At 34.3% G+C, this 25,544-nt stretch overlaps 1 protein-coding gene across 4 annotated transcripts in view; it reads left to right on the forward strand.

Moving 5' to 3' along the window:
* The first annotated feature begins 1,764 nt into the window (after nt 1-1,764).
* Nucleotides 1,765-25,544, forward strand: part of iPLA2-VIA (calcium-independent phospholipase A2 VIA) — a 41,951-nt gene continuing 18,171 nt past the window's right edge. The window contains exons 1-7 of one of the 4 annotated variants that reach the window (XM_076509585.1): nt 2,188-2,402; nt 3,467-3,510; nt 10,676-10,899; nt 11,744-11,959; nt 20,207-20,384; nt 21,099-21,301; nt 23,791-23,887. In XM_076509585.1, the coding sequence (XP_076365700.1) occupies nt 10,676-10,899; nt 11,744-11,959; nt 20,207-20,384; nt 21,099-21,301; nt 23,791-23,887 (918 nt within the window). In that variant the 5' untranslated portion in view covers nt 2,188-2,402; nt 3,467-3,510. Of the gene's footprint in view, nt 1,891-1,965; nt 2,059-2,156; nt 2,403-3,466; nt 3,511-10,675; nt 10,900-11,743; nt 11,960-20,206; nt 20,385-21,098; nt 21,302-23,790; nt 23,888-25,544 lie in introns of those variants that run through there. The other 3 variants (XM_076509587.1, XM_076509586.1, XM_076509584.1) reach the window with 3 other exon arrangements.

Raw genomic sequence — 25,544 nt, forward strand, 5'->3', positions numbered from 1 at the left:
GTGAAATACTGTCAGAGAAAGTGTTTATCTTTAACCATATAGCACGAGTACTTAATCAGAGGGTAGTGATAATGTAAAATTACAGGGCTAATTAAGGAACACAAACACAGGTTTGATAGGGCATGTAGTAAAACTGGGCAACTAGTGGGAGTGAGCGGGGGTGTGTGGCGTGCGGTTGGCATTTGGATCTCGATCGGGCTGAGCCGATCGTTAGCCGTACGCAGAGCGTACACCATGGTCAGCAGCTCGATGATCATACGCTTAAGACGTTCGAGTCGGGAATATCGCGTTCGAAAAAAGCAAACCCGCGGCCTGGATATTGAATGGTCATAGTAGCACCAAAACAAAATGTCTAAATTGCAGTTGACCTTCACAGAAAGGCTGGTTTCTTCATAAGTTCACATTATTCATACAGGCCAAACTGTGATTGTAATATCGTTCTTATTATCATATGTGTGACAAGCACCTGTTACAATAATGTAACTACTACATTACACTAAATTAGGCACTTCTAAATAGCCCAATGACAATTTCAAAATTCATTCTAGAATTGTTTAGAAACATTATTTGGTCAATTATCATGTAAGGTTATTATCTATTCATAAGTATAACATTAACTGGATTGTAAGTCACAATTTTAAGTGCATGCCACAATCATTAGTACAATTTTGGATGGCTGATACACAATGCAAAATGATCTCACAGAAGACACAACACCGGCTAAATGCTTCATAGTTTTGACCTATACACAATACACTTATACATGCATGCTATGTTTTACTTTTCAATAAAAGATAAATGAAATTAATGGGTAAACACCTGTGAAACCTTGGGTTTATCAAGTAAAATCCCTGATGACCTGTTGTAACTTGAAATCAACGTGGCTGTCTAATCTTCGTCAAAGCTCAAGATAGAATGGCATTACACAGGGAGCGGCAATACAGTGCATGAGTTTCAGTGCATTAAGTACTTCCGTCTTAATGAAGACGAGTTTTACAGATTAATGTCTCTTTGATGCAAATTGTTAAGCAACAATGACGATTGTGTTTTCCATATTTTATGAATATATGTAGGTAACAATATTTGGGGGCTGATGGGGGTTTGGCTCATTTGGGGGGCTCAAGCCCCCCAAGCTTCCCCCTTGGCGCCGCCACTGTTTCTTTGTTTGTAAGAAAGAAATTTATCAAATAGTTTGTTGTTGTTATTTGAATTTCGCACAAAGCTACTCGAGGGCTATCTGTGCTAGCCGTCCCTAATTTAGCAGTGTAAGACTAGAGGGAAGGCAGCTAGTCATCACCACCCACCGCCAACTCTTGGGCTACTCTTTTACCAACGAATAGTGGGATTGACTGTCACATATAACGCCCCACGGCTAAAAGGGCGAGCATGTTTGGCGCGACGGGGATGCGAACCCGCGACCCTCAGATTACGAGTCGCACGCCTTAACACGCTTGGCCATGCCGGGCCCTAGACAATAGTTAGTATAGGCATCACAGAAAATAGGAAGGAAAATCTAAAATGTGTAGTAAATAGAAGATACGCAAGAACTATGAATAAAAAATTTACTTTATTTGTTTCATCTGTTTGTCTTTTTCTTGTTCTCTTTCTCTCTGTCAAAGTTTGAAATTATTCTCTGCAGTACATTTTCAGAATGTGCGTTTTGTGGATGCTTACTTCTTCCTCGGTTATCAAAGTATATGAATACCACAATACTCAACTGTAGCTGTTTATACAGAAACATTGAGTCATAACAGAATCGTTGATTGTACTTTGCTTTTACCCTTTCTTCGTATTTAATGGAAAGTGTGTTATCAGTGGCAGTATTAATACGAATATACGTGTAAAAACAAAGGGTCAGCATTTTTATATCATTATATCATACAAACAAAGGTGAAAACGATTTAGTTAATACTGAAAGTCTCTTTTTGTCTTAATTAAGCCGCTAATTATTACAAAACTTTTTCTTCTAGATGTCATTATTATTTTCTGAGCTTAGAATTTAAAGACTTTTGTTTACGTAAACCTACTTTAGAAAAAGAGGTACTTTATGCATAACCAGTGAGTAAAGTAATATTAAATTATTGTGTATTATAATTTACTTGTACTTTTCGGTAAGCTTATATTCCAGTTTGCTTGTATAGTTGGTAGGTGATGACAAACATTATTACTGATAATATTGCGTAACACGATACAAATAGCAAAACTAGTTTCAAACGCTGTTACGAACATATCGTTAAAATTAGTTACTTGTAAAACCGAAGAAAATTTAGAGTTTTAATTATTGGCGCTAGTATTATGGTTGAGATATTTCGACCCCTTTAACGTATCAAAAATTTTGTATCATAATTTCATCGACATCCTCACCTGTTGTGCTTCAACATGTGATGAAACCAGTTATGAAGGTAACATTAATATTATTACTCAAACTTATCTTAAAAGTTAATGGGTAGACGAATTCCGTATATTAGTAATGTAATGGTAATAGCTCCCTTAACTAAAGTGCTTTTAAGTGTTAATGTATCTTCGTGTACCTTTTATCCGAATTAAATAATTTGAACATAGAAATAAACCGAATATTTTATTAACTTTTATAGGACTGTTATATGACTTCACTGTAATTTTCATAAGCAAGTCATAATATCAATAAGCTGTCCAAGTATTACAATGTACACGAGTTTTTTAACTTCAACCTTCAGTTTCAAGAACTTGTGTTATTACATTATTAATATTAATTAGTAAGTTGTTTTTACTGCTAATGTTTACTAAGTATTCTATAATAATTGATATTATATAATTCTAGTTTTATCAACAAGCACTCAATGTTTGTAATTGGACATTGGATATAAATAATTGTAACTATAAACTGTAATTCTATTTGAACTTAAAAACGAATGTTTAACAGGTTGTCTTCAGGTTTTGAATTTATGTATATTTAGTTGACACTAGATTTCAGGTTGTAAAGTTAAATTAAAAGACAATTAGTGACAAGAAATTATATCTTAAATTAAAAGGGCTTATAGCCAGTGGCATATTTAGATATGGGCTCATTCCCAGGGCCCATTGATAGTTTTATTCTGTGTAAAATTACATGGGATGTAGGGACCACCATAAAAATTACTAGCCCGTGGGCTCACACAACTTAAATTCACCACTATTTATGGCAGCGAAGTTCTTAATTAAGTCTGTATATGAGAAGTAGATTACTGAAATTAAAGTGTAATCCATCTTTTGCAGTTTTGTTGTGATGGTGTATTACAAATCATTGCCTTTGTATTTTAGTTTGGTTTAGTCATTAAAAGTAATAAAAGTAATTTCAAACATATTTCATGGTCTTGCATAATGTCAAAAACATGTTTCACAGAAACTCTAAACTATTACAATAAAAATATATTTAATGTGTATGAAATGAAATAAAAACTCTGTAACCTGAACACTTTCAAAAGGTAGACCTTTCTTTTTCCCCCAGTTTACTCATGAAGAAGAGATGTTCACCTTTCAAAAGCACTTGGGGTAAAGGGTTTTTATTTCTATGAAGTCTTCTTGAACCTGCATGTTTTTCTGATATAAATGTGTATGATTTAGCCTAAAGGTTAAGCCTAACTTAATCAGTAAATTTAGTTTCATACATATTTAGCTTAATTTTTTTTATAAAAATAGTATTAAAGATCATTTGTGTTATGTTAAATGTTGTGGACAACAAGGGACCCTGTTGGCCCATTTGGGCTATTTCACCAAACTAAACTTAAAATATTAGCTAGCCATTATCATTCAAGTGTTTATAAAACTTCTCTCGTGCTCCCTTAAATTTACTGCACCCACTACATTTGAAGATAACCCATCCTAAAAGCCAATACATCATTAGAAAAATAAAATAATCTTATTGATGATGACTTGTACCCTGTCAATACTTTGTATTTCCTAGTCCTACCATTCTGATTAAGTGTGAAACAAGATGATCTGTCAACACTGTCCATGATTGTTCTTAAATATGTCAATCTGATCACCCTCTGGTGATTCTCCCATTGTTATTTAAGTAAGAATATCAAAATTCAATTGTTTTGTCAGATTAAGTTAAACTACATGCTTGATATTAAGTGTAACATAATATAATTTTGCATATTAAATATTACCAGCTTGCACTGTAATTTTTAGTAAAAAATATTTATTTTTTATATAATTAATATTAAGCTCAACCTAACAGTAACAAGTTAAATGTGTAATTTTACAAAATGTTGGGCTTTACAATTTGTAGACTTTATTTTTAAACCTAGAGAATTTTTGTGTTTGACCATATCAGTTACATGGCAGATCCAGTTGAGTGAAATGTTCCTGAATTTCAGACAAAGGTCTCAAAATATCACTGATATATTTATGAACACCTGGTTGTTGATTCTGTGCATTCTAGTCCTATGTATTTCAGTTTTGTAGGTAATGTTTCATATGTTAAGTTTGTATAAGAAGTTCTAGTGAGTTTGATAGATATGATTGGCTTCATTAGTTTATTATCTTCCTCTTTCAATTACATATAATCATCGTACTTTTCATCAGAAGCTTTTTGATTGGATGTTAATTTATAACATTACCATCTGCCATTATTTGAATGAGCAAGGTAACATAGGGTTATTTACACGTATGGAATTAATAGCTTTTTTAATTAAGTGGGCAAAGCACAATGAACACAAAATGATGTCATTGTTATTATAGTTGGGGAATTACATTGATTACTGCCACATAAAACAACCAGTTGGAATTAGTCTGTTTAATTATTACTGTCTTAACCTGAAGATGACCTAGGAAGGTTGAAATGTTGTTCTCTCCTTATAAATAGTGTTAATACTCATACCTGCCATTCTGAGATACATTTTTATTTCAAGTGGTTTTCCCATCATCAAGAAGGACTGTTTTATATTATTCCAGCTATCCAAGTAATTAAAATATTGCCATTGTGATTTCTCATTGTTATTTTCAGTTAAAACAAACAAATGGCCAGAGCATAGGCAATCAACTATCACCAGTTCTAGACAATATTTTTATGACACAAGTTGAAATGCAAGCAATTGACACAGCATTACATCCACCACTATACTGGTACAGATATGTAGACGACAATAGTGGGATTCATGTCTACAGAACATACACTTAATTTTTTCAATCACTTTATACATACCAACATTAACTTCACATGTGAACAGGAAGAAAACAATCAAATATAATTTCTTAACCTCAAAATTACAAGAACCAATACGCAATTTAAAACAAGAATCCACTGGAAAATCACCTGTACATTCCTATAAGGACTATACATTCCTTGGGACTCAGCACATGAAACAAAACAAAAACTCAACATACTAAGAAACCAAATAAACACAGCCATAAAACTATGTTCACCAGATAAAATTAATGATGAATTAGACAAAATATAACAATATTGCATCAACATCAACAAGTTTCCTCCACAAACTCTAGAAAACATTTGCACACATGTAGACAAAATGCAAAATCAAGTAACAAAAGTAAATATACCCCACAATTTAAAAAATCAGGAAACCATATAAGGCTGCATACCATATATTCCTGACATCAGCAGAAAAATAACCAAGATTTGGCAAAAACTAGCAACAAAATATGACATTTCAGTTAATACCAAATTTATTCAAAAACCAGGCACAAAACTGAGGTCTATACTATGTAAAAACTACACTGACAAACATCACACTAACATTATTTATAAAATACAATGTGATAACTGCCACAACTTCTATATTGGAGAAACAAGTAGAAAAATGGAAAACAGATTTAAAGAACACAAAAAGTCGCCTTCACACATTTTCAAGCACTGCAAATCAAATAAACACAACATAACCATAGAAAACACCCAAATACTAAATAAAGAAGCAAACATAAATAAATGCAAAATTAAAGAAGCCTTACTTATACAACAACTCAAGCCCAAAATAAGCCGATACAAAGGAACATCTTTATACCTGTATTAATAAATATAATCAAACATCTAAGCATGCCCCTACATTCCCACACTCAAATACACAACCACCTTCAAGCATGTGGTCAGCTATTGGTCAGTAACCCTTTCTTTCCTTGTAAACTTGAAGATGACCAAAGAAGGTCAAAATGTTGTTTGCTCCTCTTCTGGTGCTTAAAATTGGATCACATAATGGCATCCAGTGTGCCTAACCCACTCTCTATATGATGGTAGACATTTTGGAAATTATAGTGTAGTACTTTGATAACCACTTGTCTTGTACTGTTCTATTTCTACAAACACAACATTTTTCTGAATTAAAACTGTGCATTTATTAAATCTTAATTCATAACTAAATCATTTTCATACCCATAATTAAATCCATGCTGAATTTAGTAAAGAGAAAGAAAAGCTTGTTAAAAAACATCAGTTACTACACCTTTAAATATTATAACTATTTAGTAAAATTCAGTATGCAATATAATTTCTGTTTGGTTAGTGAATACAGTACAACACAATTGACTGAGGAAATGAAAAAAGTATTTTAAAAAGCCTGCCCAAAGCTTTTTAGGTTTGTATTTGAGATTTGTGTATAGTTTTTTTTGTTCATAAGTAATCAAAAACACAATGTCTCGCTTTTGGCATATGTTCCTGTCAATTTCAGTGTTATTTGTTCAGAAGTAGTAGTGGTATTCTCAACCTTGTGGATTCCCTTAACATTGTCAGTAAGAGCCCATAATTAAATGAAGGTTAATTTTAGATTTCAAGTTACAAGGTATATGTATGTTTATATGTCTGATAGTGTGTTGAAGATGTGTAAAAGAGTAGTCTTTATTTAAACTGTGGAAATACAATCACAATTACTGTAATAAAACAAAATGGATAAGGGCAAGAGTGTCTGTGGTGTATGTGCTGAACTGATGACTGAGAGAAAATTAAAACTTTTATGATTCTCTCCCACTAGTCTGTTACTTACTAACCACCTACCCCTGTAAGATAAAGCTAATAAAAGTTATAGCTCAATAAAATCTAATTATTAGAAAAAATTACAATTATCTTTGTAAAAAATTTTGAATGCTACTAAAAGTTGCATTAAAAACCTCAACAAAATCTGCTAAACAAAGAAGAATTTTACTTTTAATGCAAAAGTGTTGCACAAAGCCAGGTTGCACACACACAACTTCTGTTAATGACCTTTATCCAATCATACTTGGTCAGAGGGACATAGAACCCATGCCAGTACCTGTTTCCCTGACAGGAAAAAAAGATTTCCATTGTTGGACATCACATATTATATTCCCTGCAAAAAACAATGGTAATTGCTAATTAATGTATGAAGTCCTGTAAAGAGCTAAAAAGAAACAAAGTTGAGGTGTTTTCACTTGAATGACTCCATGTCCAAACTGAACCAAATATAATATGCAATTTTCAAAACATTTATATGGTAACTTAGAGATAGAAAATGCATAGTAACTCAAAGTTCTTTCTGATGGGTAAGAATTAATTGTTTCTATTTTTGAGTGCTTTTTATTTAAAATCTTGGAAATAGTGTTAATTGTGTGCTTTAATTCATTTATTGTTATATATTTTAAGAAAAACAAGTTTAATAATTATTCTAAATAGTAATAATCTATACACATACATATAATGTATAATAATTCAAATGTGATTGTATGTTACAAAATACTAGATCACAAATGCAACCAAACTAGGGAACACCAAATGATGTTATTGGATACATAACATGAGTGCACATGTACCACGTAGGTGTAAGTTATGTAAATATTTAGCATTATGAGACTTCAACTACTTCAGACTGAACATTTGTATTTTATTGTTATAACACACCATTCTAGCACAGAGAGAGCATAATTTATATTTATTTTTAAATTATTCTGTGATAATTGCAAGGTTGGTCAAGTGACAGACCCCACAGAGAGTATATAAAATAACATAAAAAGTGGTAGCAAAGTTATTTGAAGTTCTTATCTTTGTATATGCAGAATTAAATCCATAGAACAGGTACAGAAGGATAGCAATTAACCAAATGTCCATTGATCCCACTAAACTTTTTAAAATTAAAAATATGCACATTCATGTATGTCTTTTCTTTATAAAACAAAACACAAGTATCCTAACATGTTCATGCATGTCATAACATGCTTGTATCACTTTGTATCAAAAGGTAGATCTTGTCAAACAATTATTAGCTGTGATGTTGTCTATACTGAGAATGGACATGCATTGTGTTTCCTTAAAAACTAAAAAACTGCTCTTTATTGGGTCTATCAAGTGAAGTGTGAGTCTTTTACTGAGTGATGAAGTGAATATTGTGAACAAGTTAAAAAATATGAATCTGTTAAAAAGCTAGTGAGAAATATAGAAAAATATTTGTTTGAAGTATAGTTTTTTGATAATGTTTAGTTACCCAGATAATTGGTACTGTACTGTACACTAGAGTTAAGGATGAACAGGAACGAACTGTGCATGTCTTCAAAAATTGAACTAGATTTAAAGATATAGGAGTTGGATCAGTTGGGAAAGGCCTTAATTTAATTATGAACTGTATGAGCTGCATTTAATTAGAAGTTATGAAGAATTTTAAACTTTGGGTGATAATATTCTGGACTAATATCAAGATAATGTGACTCTAGGTTGTCAAAAAGAGCTTGGAGGCAAACTAAAATAATAATCATGTTTTGTCTTTTACAGTTAGTGAGACAACTTAAGTGTGTTCTACAGGGTGTTCGGAAAGTCACTGTGCACTTGTATATTTATTAACAGATATGTTTCAATATATAATGCAGGAGGTAAATATGAATGACAATTATAAACAATGTTGAAAGTGACCCCAGTTGGCATCAGTAGAGGTTTGGATCCTTCTTATTTTGTTTCTGAACACTGCTATCAGTTGCTAGCTTGAAACAGACTGAATGAATGCTGTTATAAAACTGCACAGTGACTTTCCGAAAACCCTGTACAAAAATAAGGGATATCAAAAATATAACTATCTTTGTCTCTGATAAATTCACAATACTTGTAGAAGATAAAAGGCACATTTTGTTTGTCTTCTGTTTAAAACTGTAACCTGAAAATTTACCCTTATACATGTTTTTTTATTTCAATAAAAGATCAAAGAATGTCTAAAAAATCTTCAGCAGAATCTTAACAGCTTAATATCTGAACAATATTCAGAGTGGCTTAACTCAGTGTAGTCAGAATGGCCTGGTGAGTAGGAATTTTCATTTTAAAATGTGCATCCTGACCTCACTACTTTGTACAAAGCAACCACTAGCTTTATAACTTTATCATTGATTTGCATTTAGAAACAATTCTACCAACACAGTGTGTAGTCATTTATTTTCTGATTTTTTTTAATCAACTGTATGAATTCATTTTAAGACAAGTTTTTGTAAACTTTAATGTTGCTCCAAAGACAAGATTTAGGTGTTCTAAAAATGCTTAATTTTGTTTGGGAGAGGGGATACTTTGCCTCCTAAATTCCTGCTGGGGAGAGGATTCTCAGACCCAATTCTATTTTAATTGTTAGCAGTAACTTTGCTTAATTGGTAATTAGTGTAAACAGATAATTCTCTCTTTGGTCTTGTAAAAAACATGCCTGTATAGGCACCCCTAAAATTCTGTCATTTTTAATCAGCAACAGAACAATGCCTTGAAGGTTTGCTAGTGACTCCCTTACCATTTATCCTTTTCTTAAGTTGTGCTGTTGAGTAGGTTCCCAGATTGTGATAACATAGGTGCATTACTATGCATGTTCTATAATTAAAAGGCATTTGTTTAACTTATAAAGTGATCTAAGTCATTTTTTTACTTCCTTAGCATCTTTAACACAATTAGAAACATGCATAATTTTCATTTCAGCAAGACACTTTATCAGTTTTGTCTCTGTCAATATCTAGAAGAAGAAAACAAAGGGTCAAACACTGACCTCTGCACACCAGTACTAACAGTAACAAAAGTCAAGTTTGACTTCATTACTTAGTTTTGCCTTCTTCCTCCCAGTAACTGTATAATCTGAGATGTGATAATCTTATGTGTGGCATGGCATCTTATCTTGAAAATATAAGTACACCAAATCTATAGCCTTTATCATAAATTTCACAGGTAATATCCTCCGAAAATGATCTAACAAGAATTTCTTGTAGTAGATTGATGTTGGATTTTTATTATTATATTTCAATGGTTTCTCTCTTTTCTTAATCCAACTTTCTGGATATTCTCCCACAAATAAACATGTAATTTACAGAATTATTTTTATCACCCCAATTTTTAAGACAGGAATAACATCATCAACTTATCAGTTCTTGTACACCTGCTCATTGTGTATTGTTCTAACAAAAATGAATGAAAGAGGTTTGCCTGTTTGTTTTCTAAAATCCCAGGTATTGTGAAATTCTTTGCCTTATAGTGTAGTATGTATTGAGTGTTTGTGATTTTTGTAAGCATGTAATGTACTTGATGCTGGATTACTTCTTGATAGAATTCTGTTAATTATTGGTTTCATTGACTGTTATTAGGACTGGAAAATGAAAATGAACATTATAAAAAAACAGGAATGTTGTCTTGTCAATGTTTTACATGTGTGTGTTTGTATTTACATGAACCTACATTTCTGAAATTCTGTATTTGGCAATAGTTTAAATAACTCACTATATATTTTTTCTTTTACCATAGATGTCACAGTGGTCATATATCAAAAAAGTGTTTGAGAGTGTTGTCTACAGCTTAGGAGATGACCCCTTCAAAGTCATTGAGGTAAAACCAGAAGACTATGCCCATTCTAATGTAATTTGCCGAGAAGACTGTTTGGTTCTCTACCGCAGTGTGAAAGATGAGAAGTACGTGTATGATGTTGTGATGCACAAAGACTTGAAATATGTACCTCATGCAGCCTTTAGGTAGGAAAACTTTGACAGTTCCAGATAAATAATATAGTTTAAACATTAATGTTTTTATATTGGAATAGTCAGGATTAGTGGTAAATATTTGAGCCAACTAAATTAACTGTCTTGTAGAGTTGGAGGATCTCATGGGGGAAATGATACGTGTAACAACTGATTCCATCAGCATTGCCTCTTCCCCCAAGTTCCAAGTGGCAGAGTTAACCAGAATTTATTACTGATAAGAAAATAAATGTATTTTTAAAAATTTGCATTTGTAGCACAAAGGTCTTCATTGGTACTGAAATGAAGTTTCTGATTTTATATACACGTGCATGTGTGTTGCTTTAGAATTTTTTCCCTGTAATAAGGCTTTTATGAAAGTTAAAATGAAGCCATATATTTTACTTTCAGGTGTGTTGAACTGAGGAAGTTCTCATAAACTGAGTAGGAAAAGAAAGTGTATCTCACTTGTAAATTTATGATTGAAGCATTGCTAATTTAAATATATATAAAACCTGTATGCAGTGTTATACCTGTGGTACATTTAATGAAGTATCTGAACACTATGTGCTTCATAAGAAATTTATTCAAATATTCCAAACTATTCATAGTGTGGATCAGTTGTGTAGCCTAATGATTATACAACTCTCTGTTTGTCAGTTGTGTTTGATTCCTTTGGTAGCACAGTTCTCAAATAAATTTCTGAAAAGTTTTAAGCTATCTGTATTTATTAGTTTTTTGCTTTTCATTGACATGTTATCCTTAATTGTTGTAGGTAACATTTTTTTTTCTAATAGGGACTCTTTATAGAAATAACTTTTTTTCAGTTTTAATACTCTTAATTTTATATATTTTACAGCCTTATCCGTGTCCCTGAATTAGATGACAGTAAAGTTGCTTTTACATACCTCAAAGACAAATTACCTGTTTTAATGAAGTGTGTTCCTGAGGTTGTGAACAAAGACTCACTCCAGGAGTTATCAAACTTGATCAGAAGTCACCCTACATGGTCAGTGGCTCACCTGGCTGCTTATCATGGGCTCACTGAATGCTTCAAGAATGATTTGTTTGCAAGGTATAGCTCTGACTTCTTTTATATTGCAACAAAAATAACTATCCTATACTAGATGGTTCTTAGCTGCAGTGTAATCATACATTTATTAGAGTACCAGGCATTTGTACAACAGAGCCAATTTACAGTTGGATCCATACATTAGAATACATAATTCCTAATTAACAGATACAGCAATAATATTCTTATTATGATGTGAATGATTTTTAGAACCCAGTAGAGCATTATCATAATTAATTATACTTGTCATAAGGCATCATATTACTTATTATATTTTTAATATTACATTCTTAATCTATTCCCTCAAGGATATGATGAATATAGTGTGGTTGAAATGCCATCATAGTACACTATTCTAATTCTTGAAGTCCTTAAGAGAATAGATTACAAATGTAGTGTTAAAATATATAATTGACCTAACATGATGTTTTATTAAAAATATATTTAATTGTAGCTTAGCAAACTTTTGACATGACCCTTTTTTTTCACTTATTGTACAGCAGTAAAATGGTAAACTTAAAAACAAACAGATTTGAAAAGGTTAGAAACTGAATCTGTCATAAAATAATTGTAGTTGTTTGTTATGATCTGTAGTAGTTATAGGAAAAGGTATTATTGATCTTGTTTAAATTTTTAAACTGCACTCTGATGATTAGAACCTACTTTTTTACTTATCATTATTCAGATTTGTGATACTGTGGGGCTTTTCCTTGCACCCTTTGAATCTACAACTCCTTCTTTTTAGAGGAGAGAGAACTAATTAGGTTCTCTTCCTTCCTGATTTTTCTAGTTCAGGCTGGAAGATTTACTGTTTTACTAAGTGACAAGACAGACAGACCATGTATCCTCCTTGTCTGTTTGCTTGTCTTGGTTCTTCTGGTGGATGTATATTTTTTGGCTGCTAACATGTTGATGTCATAAGTTGGAGTTGTTAGCATATTTTTGGGACTTCCTCCCTTTAGGTCCTGCTGTATCTTGATAGGTCCTTTCTAAGTCTGTAGCAAATAGGGAACGAGATACATCAATCTGTGTAATTCTCTTGCCATCTGTTTCTCACTCCTGCAATTGATTGTAATCTGATAACTTGTTTTGGTTTGTCAGGCCTGTGTGTTATATGATTTGCTTTACCTCCTTTGTGGTCATCATCTTCACTGTGTTTTCATTGGGATTTTTCAGTTTCCCTTGAATTTTCATATTTCCTAAGAAGTTGATTCCCAAATATCCCCCCACCTCGGTGTGGATTTCTGTACATGGTGAGGGGACCTCCCAGGGAAGGTCCTGTTCTTTCAGCTTACCTCCTCTGGGATCTAAGGATCCACCCACATGTTTGCTGTGTGTGGCAACCCGTGAAGGGGAGGAGAGGATTCTGGTGGTTGAGGGGTCCAACCCTAACACACTGATTTGGCCTTGAATTCCTGTAGACAAGTGGCCTTGGCTTTGGGTGACCCCCTTGGGTCAGTTGGCTGGTCCATTTGGGCTAGGGTCAACCAAGTATCAGTGTTGTATGTTCTCAACAGGTATTGTGGACATTATATCTGATGCTGGAGTTTGAGTATAGTGCTCACAAAACCCTGGTGTTGCTGCAGTGTCTTTGTTTGACATTGTAGTGCGTCCCCTCTTAGGGCTCAATGATAGGTGGGCTCAGTGGGCACCGAAATTTTCCTTTCTTTATTATGGATACTCCAATTAAAAATCTTAATAAATAGTGAAAAAACAGTCTACAGGTAAACGACCACGTCTTGAAGATTATGAGCAGCAATCCTCACTTTCAGACAAACCTTTTGGGTAAATGTCTCCCTATTTCATTCAGAAGGGACTAGAGGGATTTGCTGGCTCTCTAAATTCAGTAAAAAAGCTCCAGTCTAGTGGCATATTGGTGAAAACATCCACATCTAAACACAGTGAACTCCTGTTGCATTCAAAGGCTATTGAAGATATAACTATAAAGGTTACACCTCATGCTACTTTAAATTCATCATGAGGAGTTATTGTTGAGAGAGATTTGAATAACATCCCAGAATTGGAGATTCTCACTGGTTTTTCCACCCAAGGAGTTTCTGCAGTGAGGCGTATCTCTACTCGCAAAGATGGAATTATGGTGCTGACCAATGTCCTCATTCTGATATTTACATCACCATATCCACCTGCCACCATCAAGGCAGGTTATCTTAATTTCCTCGGATCCATCTTTCTCTTTCACTCCAAGATGCAAAACAATCATATGTTCACGTCCTCAGTCTCTAGAATCCCCTTCCAACAGCAAAGACCTGCCCAATCGACCCAGGGCAGGATCCATGGAGGTTTTGAATAAGGAAAAAAAGATGTGGTTGTAAATAGAAGGGTTTTCTGTCCAATTTTCCTAAACATAAATATAAATGGTCACCCTGATACAATGGAACTGTGAAGGTTTATGTTCTAATCTAGATGACATTAAAACACTGATGGCTTCCTACCATCCTGTTTGTCTCTCCTTACAGGAAACATTTCTGAAACCTGCTGATACATTTTTTTGGCAGTTTTCTTTATACAGAAATGACAGGCTATGTGATGGATGAGTGCAGGGATGGGTGGCACTGTTGGTTGATCAGCATGTGCTTACCTTGTTTATGCCACTTGACACACCCTTTGAGGCTGTAGCCATCTGTGTTTCCTACCATCACTGTTTGTTCTCTCTATCTGTCAACTGGAGAGACATATGATCAATCAGACCTTGATGCTTTCATTGAACAGTTGCCGTCTCCCTTTTTCATCCTGGGGGACTTTAATATGGACATCATCCCCTCTGGGGAAGTGCTGGTATTGATAGGAGGGGTCGCTCTGTAGAGTGTATGCTCTCTGATCACAACCTTTCTCTATTCAATACTCGTTCTTCTACTTATTTCCATGCATCTAGTCAGTCCTTTATTGCTATTGATTTCTCAGTTTGCTTCCCTTCATAATTTTCCCATTTTTCATGGAGGGTTGACAATAATCCAGGAGGCAGTGATCATTTTCCTATAATCTTGAGATAGACTGGCCGTGGTCGATGCCACCTGACCCGCATGTCCAGGTGGAAGCTGGATCAGGCAAACTGGCCCTCTTTCACTGCTTTAGCAGAACTTGATCCTGCCATTGTTTGTAAGCCAACAATAGACAACTGTGTGGCAGCAGTAACTGACTGTATAAAACAAGCAGCTGGTCAGTGTATTCCTAAAACCTCAACACATGTTCCACTATATCCTCGTCTATGATGGCATCCTGCCAGCCACATGGCACAGAAGGCTCAAAAACGAGCCTGGGATACTTTCCATAGATGTCCCACACTCTCGAATTGCATTGCTTTCCACCAGGCCAGTGCACATGCTTGATGGGTAAGACATCAAAGCCAGAAGGAATCATGGATTAAGTTCACAACCAGCACATCCTCTACCACCAGTTATAAAGTCATTTGGGACAAGATTCAAAAGGTCAGTGGGCAATATAATTCTGTCCTCCTCTCGATCTTGCTCTCTGATGGCCAGGAAGTGGCTGATACCCAGAGAATCACTGATACTCTAGGTGAAAGCTTTTGCCAGGTATCTGGCACTTCTGCCTCTTCTTCCACCTTTTTAGCCATCAAGACTCGGGCAGAGCAATCACCTCTTTCCTTTTGATCTGATTGTCTCTATGACTGTAATCATCCCTTTACACTGGAGGAACTCAAATTGGCCCTTCATCGGTCTGGCAGTACATCAGTTGGACCTAATGATATACACTATGAGATGCTGTACCATCTATCTCATGCTTCTCTTGCTGTTCTTCTGGTTGTTTTTAATCGGAACTGGCAGGAGAATGTTTTTCCTGATGCCTGGCACCAGGCTATTGTCCTGCCTTTTTCCAAGCCTGGGAAGGATCCCAAGATTCCTTCAAACTACCGTCCAATTGCTTTGACGAGCTGTCTGTGTAAGACCTTAGAGAGGATGGTTAATGCTCATCTTGTTTGGTTCCTCAATTCAAACAACCTCCTCTCACCCACCCAGTTCTGTTTCCATGACAGAACTCCACCATGGTCAACCTGATTTGACTTGAAACATCAATCAGAGAAGCCTTTCTCAAATGACAATATCTTGTGTCAATATTCTTTGACAATGAGAAGGCTTATGATACAACATGGAGGTATGGCATTTTGCGAGACCTTGATATATATGGGTTACGTGGCCATTTGCTCATTTTTATTAAAAAATTTTTAATGGACAGGAAATTTCGAGTTTGTGTGGGTTCGACACTTTCCCGTTCTTTTCTCTTGGAACTTGGAGTCCCTCAGGGCTGTGTTCTGAGTGTCACATTTTTCAGTATAAAAATTAATGCTATCACTGAACAACTCCCTCTCACTGTTACAAACAGACTCTATGTCGACGACTTTCACATTTTACGTCAGTTGTCGAACATGAGGTATATTGAGCGGCAGCTACAGAATGCCCTCAGTTGTTTACTGAAGAGGACCACAGGAAACACCTTCAATTTCTCTCTCTCTAAAACCATTTGATGCACTTTTGCTGCCAATGGGGTATTCACCCTGATCCTGAACACCGTATTGGTGAAGTTGTGCTGCCTGTGGTCTTTGAGACTAAGTTCTTGGAGCTAATCTTTGACCGTAAGCTAACCTTTATACCACACATCAAGCAGCTACAGGTCACATGTACAAGAGCACTGAACATCCTCCATGTCCTCTCTTCCACCACTTGTGGAGCAGATTGACATTCTATGCTAAAGATATATTGTGCTCTTGTTCAATCAAAACTCGACTATGGATCACTGGTCTATGGCTCTGCCAAACTATTGGCCTTAAAGATGCTAGACCCTATTCATCATCAAGGATTTCAGCTCTGCACTGGGGCTTTCCACACTTCCCCAGTTCAGAGCTTATATGCAGAGTTTCATGCACCTCCTCCGTTTGCAACTGTCTTTATTATATGCTTTGATACTTTGTTCCTTACCAAAGTATCCCACCTGGGGTTGTGTTTTCCTTCCTCGATGGGCCATGCTTTTACAGACCAGATGGTCAGCCATTGCTCCTTTTGGCCTTCGTATCCAGGCGTGGTTGGATGAATTGGGTCTGTCCTTGGATAACATTGTTGTATCCACTGGTCAGCCCATCCCACCATGGCTTCTTACAATCCCCATTTGCGATCTATCTTTAAGTCATCTGAGAAAAGTAGGCACTCCTGATTGGAAATACTGTCTGCTATTTGCTGAACATCTTTCAAACCATCCATCCATTCTTATTTATAGAAATGATTAGAAATCAGGTGACTGTGTGGGCTCTGCCATGGTTTGTTGCAGTTTGGTGGTTGCATGCACAATCCTCTCTACAACTTCTGTATTCACTGCTGAACTGTATGTAAACTGCACGATTTACACTGACTCTACTGGTCCTGGAATCGCTTCAGGTTGGTTCACACCCTGTTCTCACCAATATTCAAAACCGACTGGCCCATTTCTCTTTAACATCTACTTCTATCCAGTTTTGCTGGATATCGGGCCACATTGGTATTCATGGGAATGAGCTTGCCGACACTGCAGCTAAGTCTATCTGCTCTGACATTATCACTGCTGTGCCTGTCCCATACATCGTCTGTGGTCCTGTATTCAAAGCTCAGCTCCATGCCAGCTGGCAGTCGACTTGGAGTGAGCAACGCGAAAAGAAACTTTTCCAAATAAAATCCTATATTGGACTTTGGCCGTCTTGTTCCCGTAATGATCAGAAAGAGGAAGATGTTCTAACTAGACTACACATTGGTCACAGTTTTTTAACTCATCGATTTCTTTTATCTGGAACTGATGCACCAGTGTGCAGTTTGTGTAACACTCAGATCACAATAAGCCACATTTTACTTTCTTGTCATCGTTACAATTCACAATGATGGCACTATTGTAAAGATGTTCTGTTCCAAGGTTTGTCCATAACGTTAGACTGTTATTGGTGATGGTGACACTGTCCACCTTGGTAATGTTTTTAGTTTTTTTAAAGGCCATTAATCTTTTTAATGTCATTTAAGTATTTTAATTTATACATTATACCTTTTTAATGTGGCTCCCTTTTAAAAATCACAGTTCCTCCAGTTAAATTTGAAATTAGAAACTGGCCGTAACATTAAGTAGCTCAAAACCAGGACTAGAAAGGCCAACTTCAGGTGACTGACAGTGGTTTTTATACTTTCCGGTTAGTTTTCCTGGTGAGTTATGATTATTACTGTGATGCTACAGAAATTCCTTTACAACTTGAATCATTGTAGTTTTTCTCTTGATGTTGTAGACTAGGTGTAAACATTGGTTTTATGTTATTTATTTATTTATTTTTTTACTTTGTTTTGTTTTACCTTAATTTCCTTTTATGAATTTTACTGAATTTACTTTTACCTTTTTACTGGACATTTGGCACAGATAGTCTAGCTGCTTTGTGCCATAAAACACTAAATCAACCAACCAACCAACCAACCCAAATATCCAATTTTAATATTTTGGTCTTTACAGATGGTCCTTATCTTCTGAGTTGCATATCATTACATCCAGTAGATTTGGTTTTTGCTGAGCATTTCATTTATCCAGTAGGGGAGTTTTTATGGGCTGATTTTCAGACTTCTCCCAATACTTTTTTCATGCTTTTTACATGCCCAGGCAGCTTTTCTCGGGGATTTTTCGACTACTTCGTGGCTGATTGTAATAACATCTGCTGGATTATATGGAGGAGGAGATACTTTTGCCCCTTACATTTTGCTTTCACTGGATCCCACTATGTGGTGAGTATTGCACAGACAGGTGTTCTTCTCTCAATCCATCAATTTTATTATTTTTTGCAACTGGTTACAACAGTTTGTAGAAGTGAGATGCCACATAAGACCACCTAGGCACTTTTCAGATTGTGTTACTATTTTATCATGTTCCTCCACTCATAGATTATCATAAGTAAAGCTAAAGGGGATTCTGCTTTTCCATGCTGATTATCAAATTAATAAATTGGGGTCAGTTGGCGTATAAAAAATTTAAGGAACTTGGTTTACCTATTGCACTGTTCCTCAGAAATTCCCACTATGCTTTACCCCCTTTCAGATTCTTCTAGTGGAGATAGAAAGTCCTTATCATACCCACTTTCTAATCACAGGGTGATGGACAAAGGCTTTCCTTCCAGAATGTTAAAGTATGTTCCTCCACTCTTGGAAAAGAGGGCAAATTTGAGGGCCCTCCTGTTTGTGACCCTGGAGGTTTTTCCTAGGTGTCTGTAGAAATGGCACCAGCCTCTGCAGGACCCTACTTGTTATTTTGATTCCAATTTGACACAAAGCTGTCTGCTTGGGGAATGCATGGCTCTTCTGTGTAATCAATGCTGGTTTTGTATATTGTTCATGGAAGGAGGTTTATAATCTCATAATTCCAATGCTAATGCTAAACTGCCTTACCAATAAGACCTAGTGTAACTCTCAAAAAAGCTATTATATTATCTAATAAAGTGCTTATATACAATACCAGGACGAGCTTGAAAATGGAGAAATTTGTAAAATGTATTTTCAAGGGTATTGAAACAGAAGCACGTGAGACCAGTGCTTAGATAGGCAAAGCCAATGTCAATGAACAGCTGTATTGTCAGTGGAGGTAAATAATACTGAAGATACATTTTCAGTTCTGGAAAATGTTACATTATGTATAATGTCATAGATACTGGATTGGTCCAATAAATTGACATATGGCTAACATCAATGCCATAAGAATATCCTTCTTCCTAAAGTTGTGGGAATTTGTTATCCATAGTGCCAGGGCATGTGTTTGTGACAACATTCATCATTAGTGCATTACATATTCAAATACAGCACAATTTAAATTACTGTAGTTTGTCTTCTTACTATGTGTGTTCTGCATTGATAGATCTTTAGCAACAACATTGTATTGTGGCTTTAAACATTTATTTTCTTAAATAAACAGTTATAAGATATACATCACTCAGGCATTTGAGATACATGGGATTGTGGTACAATTTTTGTTTTGTTTTGTTTTTTCTCATGGGTTAAAATTAAAATCTGAGAAAATAATTGTAATAATTAATTTATAAAAGTTTCTGTCCCAGTTCTATTTTTAAAAATTATTATGTGTCCTTATAAACATAAATGTGTGTTGAACCTGTTAAATAAAACAGTCATGCTGGTTATTCATTAAACATAAAACTGTTTTTATTGTTGACACAGAAAAAGTTTGACCTTTGTACAAATTACTTGTATATGTACCTTTTATATTGTACAGTAAAATCAATGCTGTGTGTGCAGACACCCAAGTTACACCACTACATCTTGCAATTAAAGCCCAGAAACTACCAGTGATCCAGATGCTGATGTCTCTAGATGCAAGGCTTGATATTGCTGACAAAAATGGAGATACTGTCTTTCATTATGCTGCAACAACGAAAAAAGAAATTATTCAGGTAGGTGCCTGTGATTACAATGATGTGAAATTATGGTAATGCTACACTGTTTAAAGAGACCAGAATTTTTTCACAGAGTTTCTTTTTTGCCTGTTTAATTCTGAAAATGTTTTTGAGCATTTAGTATATATATTTTAGATTGTTTGCCAATGCCATTTGAGTTTTCTACCATGTTTGACTATTTATAAAACAATTTATGCCAATAGTTTGCCAATTTACAAACCTTTTGTAGTACATTTTCTGAGTTACACTCTTCTTCCTTTAACCATTCAGGAATATAACAAAAGTATAGTTTCTGGTTAATGATTATAATAAAAAATGAATGAAAATGTAATAAATATAGTGTATAATAACTTATGAGTTTGAGTTGTGACAGACTAAATAAAGCAGTAGTATTTGTAATTGGTAGAGATATTGTTTATAATACTGTTTATAATTCATCCATTTATTTTTTCATTTTATTTTTCTTCTCTTTCTTGTAGCTTTTAATGATTTTGTGATCAGTCTGCCCAACTATATATTTTATTGATAATCTATTCAGCTGTTTGACCATTATGTGTTTAGCCAGTTTACTTGATGCTATGTAAAAACTGGATAATATTTGCATCATTAATTTTGTCTTGATCAGTTGATCCAACTAGTCTGTCCCAATTTTGTACATTACTCTAGCATTATCAGTAGGAAAACTTGATACATTTTGTGATAATTGTGTAGCTGCTAGCCAAACAGTCTCCTTGTCCTGTGATTAATACAAGAAACAATGATGGTCACACACCTCTTCACTTGGCTTGTATGGCAGACAAACCTGACTGTGTCAAAGAGTTGTTGTGCTCTGGAACTGATGTGAATTTGGCTGCTACCGTCGACGGTGACTACAAGAAACAAGTTGATAGTGAACGTACATTGACTACTACAAGGTATTTATATACTAGAAATAATGTAAGGATATTAAATAGATGTGTTAGTTGTGTTTTGGCTGCAAGTTGGCTCTGTGGTATAGCTTTGTATATTGGAGCTTGTAAGTCAGATGAAACCTGTTATACCACAAAAATATTCCTCATTTTAAGCTATAGGTGCATTGTCAGAGTGGTAATCATTCCCCTTAGAATGGGCTGTAGAGTGCCTTTAACTGGCCACCTTCCCTTTGTTCAGTAGTTAAAAAGTATGGTAGCAAATAGCCTTAGTAGTTTTGCCGTATATATAACCTGCAGACAAATCTAGTTGTCTTAATTTGATTTAAGAGATTGTATATGTTATACATGTGCAGTATGGAATCTGTATAAGGAATAAATGTTTTTGTCCTTCACATAAAATGTCATCTTCTACTCCAACTTGTTTGGGTCAGAATGATGTCTTCAGCTCAGACATATCTCGAGTACAAACACTTTTGCATAATTTTTTATTTTCTCTGTACAAGAAGCTTGTACATTTTACTAAAATCCTGCCACATTTTGTGTAAACACACTTGGTAAATATTGCATTAGTCAACGTTCCTTCTCCAGTGCAGATTGCATTAATATGGCTTTAATTTAATATTTACTTGTAAAGTAATGCCACAATTTAACTTTTAACTCCTAACATCCATTGGATAATTTCTATGTGGAAAAAGATGAAAAGATGCTTTTATTAACACATATACCTTTGAGGTACAAATTTGTTCTCAGTCCCATGGGACCATTTAAGCCATTAAAAAAAAATAATGGGCTGAACTTTTTTGTATAGATTCTTTTGTAATATAACAGAACTAAATCCAAAAATTTCCTAAACATATTGAAATTCTATCACATTTTACTAATATTCTATAAGAAATGTATAGTAAAGGATGCAAACCCTTTCGAATAATACCTGGATGAGAAGAAAATAAAAATAAAATCAGACAAAATGAAACAGAAGAAGAAGGAAAGGCAAGCAGATGTAGGAATAGCTCAAGGAGGTGTTTCATTATGAATTTTCGTTGTTAGTTGTTTCATTATGAATTCTCGTTGTTAGTTGTTTCATTATGAATTCTCGTTGTTAGTTGTTTCATTATGAATTCATTATGAATTCTCGTTGTAAGATGTTTCATTATGAATTCTCGTTGTTAGTTGTTTCATTATGAATTCTCGTTGTTAGTTGTTTCATTATGAATTCTCGTTGTTAGTTGTTTCATTATGAATTCTCGTTGTAAGATGTTTCATTATGAATTCTCGTTGTAAGATGTTTCATTGTGAATTCTCGTTGTAAGATGTTTCATTGTGAATTCTGTACTCGTTGTTAGGTGTTTCATTGTGAATTCTGTACTCGTTGTTAGGTGTTTCATTGTGAATTCTGTACTCGTTGTAATGTGTTTCATTGTGAATTCTGTACTCGTTGTAATGTGTTTCATTACTAACTCTGTACTCGCTGTCATGTGTTTCATTACGAACTCTGTACTCGCTGTCATGTGTTTCATTACGAACTCTGTACTCGCTGTCAGGTGTTTCATTACGAACTCTGTACTCGTCAGGTGTTTGATTATGAATTCTGTACTCGTTGTCAGGTGTTTCATTATGAATTCTGTACTTGTTGTAAGGTCATAAAAATTCGTCTGCAATTTGAAAATTGCAGTTTTCAAACAATCCTTAAATATTTGTGTTTGTGCTTAAAAAGATATAAAAAGACTCTTTGAAGATATTTTTCTATCTTATCTTAGTACTAAATGTACTCTTTCAGTATTCAAATTTCACAGTTAATGTTTCACAGAAATCATCAATATATCAGGAAATTTTGCCACTTTCGAGGTATGCATTGCTTGTTAATTTAAAAAAAAAAATCTTAAGTGTATGATACATTAAAGCATAATGTGTATTTTTTGCTTCATTCCTGAACCTTAAAGTGAAATAATCAACTGTATTATTTATTATCCCTCTTTCATGCATGATCTAACATTAACTCAGGAAAACAACACCCTTGTGTTTTTTTTAATTTTCTCTTTACACTATACTTCCTATTTAAATGTTGTATTCTGTTTTGTTTCCAACAAAATAGAAATAGTTTTAAAAATTTTGAACATTTTTTTAAAGTTAAATGAATTTGTTAATATAAATAATAATCATAATACTCAATAGGTTAAAATGAATCTCTCTTCTCTCTCAATTATTAAACAGAGGGAATCCTCATTGGCTGTAGCTGTAATTAGTTTTCAAATTGATCAAGAGATTGGGATGTGAACTAAAAGTTTGTGCTTGAAAAAACTGAGCCATTCTGTGAATTGTTATACTACAGCTAAATAACACCACAATCTTTGGACATGCCCAAAAATCCCATTTAGTTTCATCCACATGAAAAAGGGGAGAAATTTTTTTAATCATGGTAATTTAGGTGCATCTCTTATTTAACTCTATTTAAAATATTCATTTGTTGTCAGGATTTGTGTTTTTGTATTTAGATCAGTTAAAGATGTTATTGAAAAGTTTCCAAAAGAACTTGATGCAGATGACATGAAAAAAGGTGGAACACCTCTTCACTGGACTAAAACTGTGGATGTGAGTAAAACTGATCTCTTTGTAAATGTCAGTAAATGTTTTTATGAAGTTGTTTTTTGATGGAAGTCATACTAAAATTGTAACAAGTTTTTATATTTATAAATAATAATTAATTTCCAAATGCCATTAAGATAACCTCAATCAACTGTTTTGGTGTGTCACTGGAAAGGCTTGTGTAAATGTGATGAAAACTATTGATATTATTGAGGTGACATTTTTATGAGCAGCTTTTATAATAAACACTCAGTTCCTGTTGCCTACTTCCTGTTCATCTTGTTTTCTTCCTCTAGTAGAGTGGTTCTTAACCTTTTTGGTCTTACCCCCTGAGACTCTCCAGGGTATTGCTGTGACCCTTATAATAATTTTTGTAATGGTGAACTTTGGTAAAGGTAGAATAAAACAAAACTATATAAAGATCCCAATTTATTGAAAATGTTAAAATTAAATGACCGTGAGAAATGCTACAAGTGCTAAACAAATACAAAATCCATGGAATTACTGAACATCATACAAAATCTACTTATTCACTCACTGTGAGGGTTGATATAATATAAATAAAGAGAAAATATACTAAGTACGATTGAAACTGATATTTAAGTTTTAAATTCAATGTATTAATATTATATAGTTAAAAATTTAGGCAATTCAAAGCGTTGTAATATATGAAAATTTTTACTGAAAATTAGACAGGTGGTTGCGCAACAAGTATCTCGATACGGTTAACTGCCAAACTTCAGCATGTTTCTCGTTGGTGGGTGGTCACAGGCACTTGCCACAAAAACTACAAACTGCTCCGTGATTTTCCCAATAATTCTCAAACCTTCAGTGATTCCCCCCCCCCCTGATAAACTTCAAATGACCCCCCAGGGGGGTCACAACCCCCCAGGTTCAGAACCACTGCAGTCTAGTAGCTTAGTAGTAATCTAGAGGGCTTTTAGTGCTAAAATTTAGGGTTACAGTCCTTATGATAAAAACAGCACAGATAACACTTTGTAACTTTGAATTTAACAAAGAAAAAAGTTTTTTTATGGTAGTATTTATAGTTTACTCCAGTGTGATCCAACTGGTGGGCCATATTTATCTGCACAACTGAGTTTATCTGTTCTGCATACTCACAATTTATCAGAGATTATATTTAAAACTCATACATAAAGAAAATAAACTTTAGTCATAACTAATTAATTGTAAAGTTGTATTCCATTTAATAATTTAAGTAATCCTATTAAAGTACTCCACTGTTTACATCCTTTACAGTTTGGCTTTCCATGGGTTATTATCAACAACTCATGATTACAGCTAGCTCCTACACAGATTTATACTTGCTAGACCATTCTGGTTTGCTTGATAATTGGTTTCTTACATCAGCTTCTGAAAGTTGCTTAGTCTTGCAAGTTATATTTTGAGATTTTCAACCCTCACTTGCTTATTTTGTAGGCACCCAATACTGTGCCTTTGCCAATTTGGTTATAGATCAGTAATCTTATGCTCATTGGATATTTCTTCACTTGAATGGTCACTAAATCTTTTGACCTATTGGTTGTGCAGATGTTTATGATTGTCAAACATTAAAGTCTTTGTGATCTTGTTCCAGATCTATTTAATCTGATGGTGCATTATCTTGGTTAGAATTGTTTGCTTCTTCCAATTTATCTGTCAA

This window comes from Tachypleus tridentatus, chromosome 6, assembly GCF_004210375.1.
Source record: "Tachypleus tridentatus isolate NWPU-2018 chromosome 6, ASM421037v1, whole genome shotgun sequence".
Taxonomy (NCBI): Eukaryota; Metazoa; Arthropoda; class Merostomata; order Xiphosura; family Limulidae; genus Tachypleus; species Tachypleus tridentatus.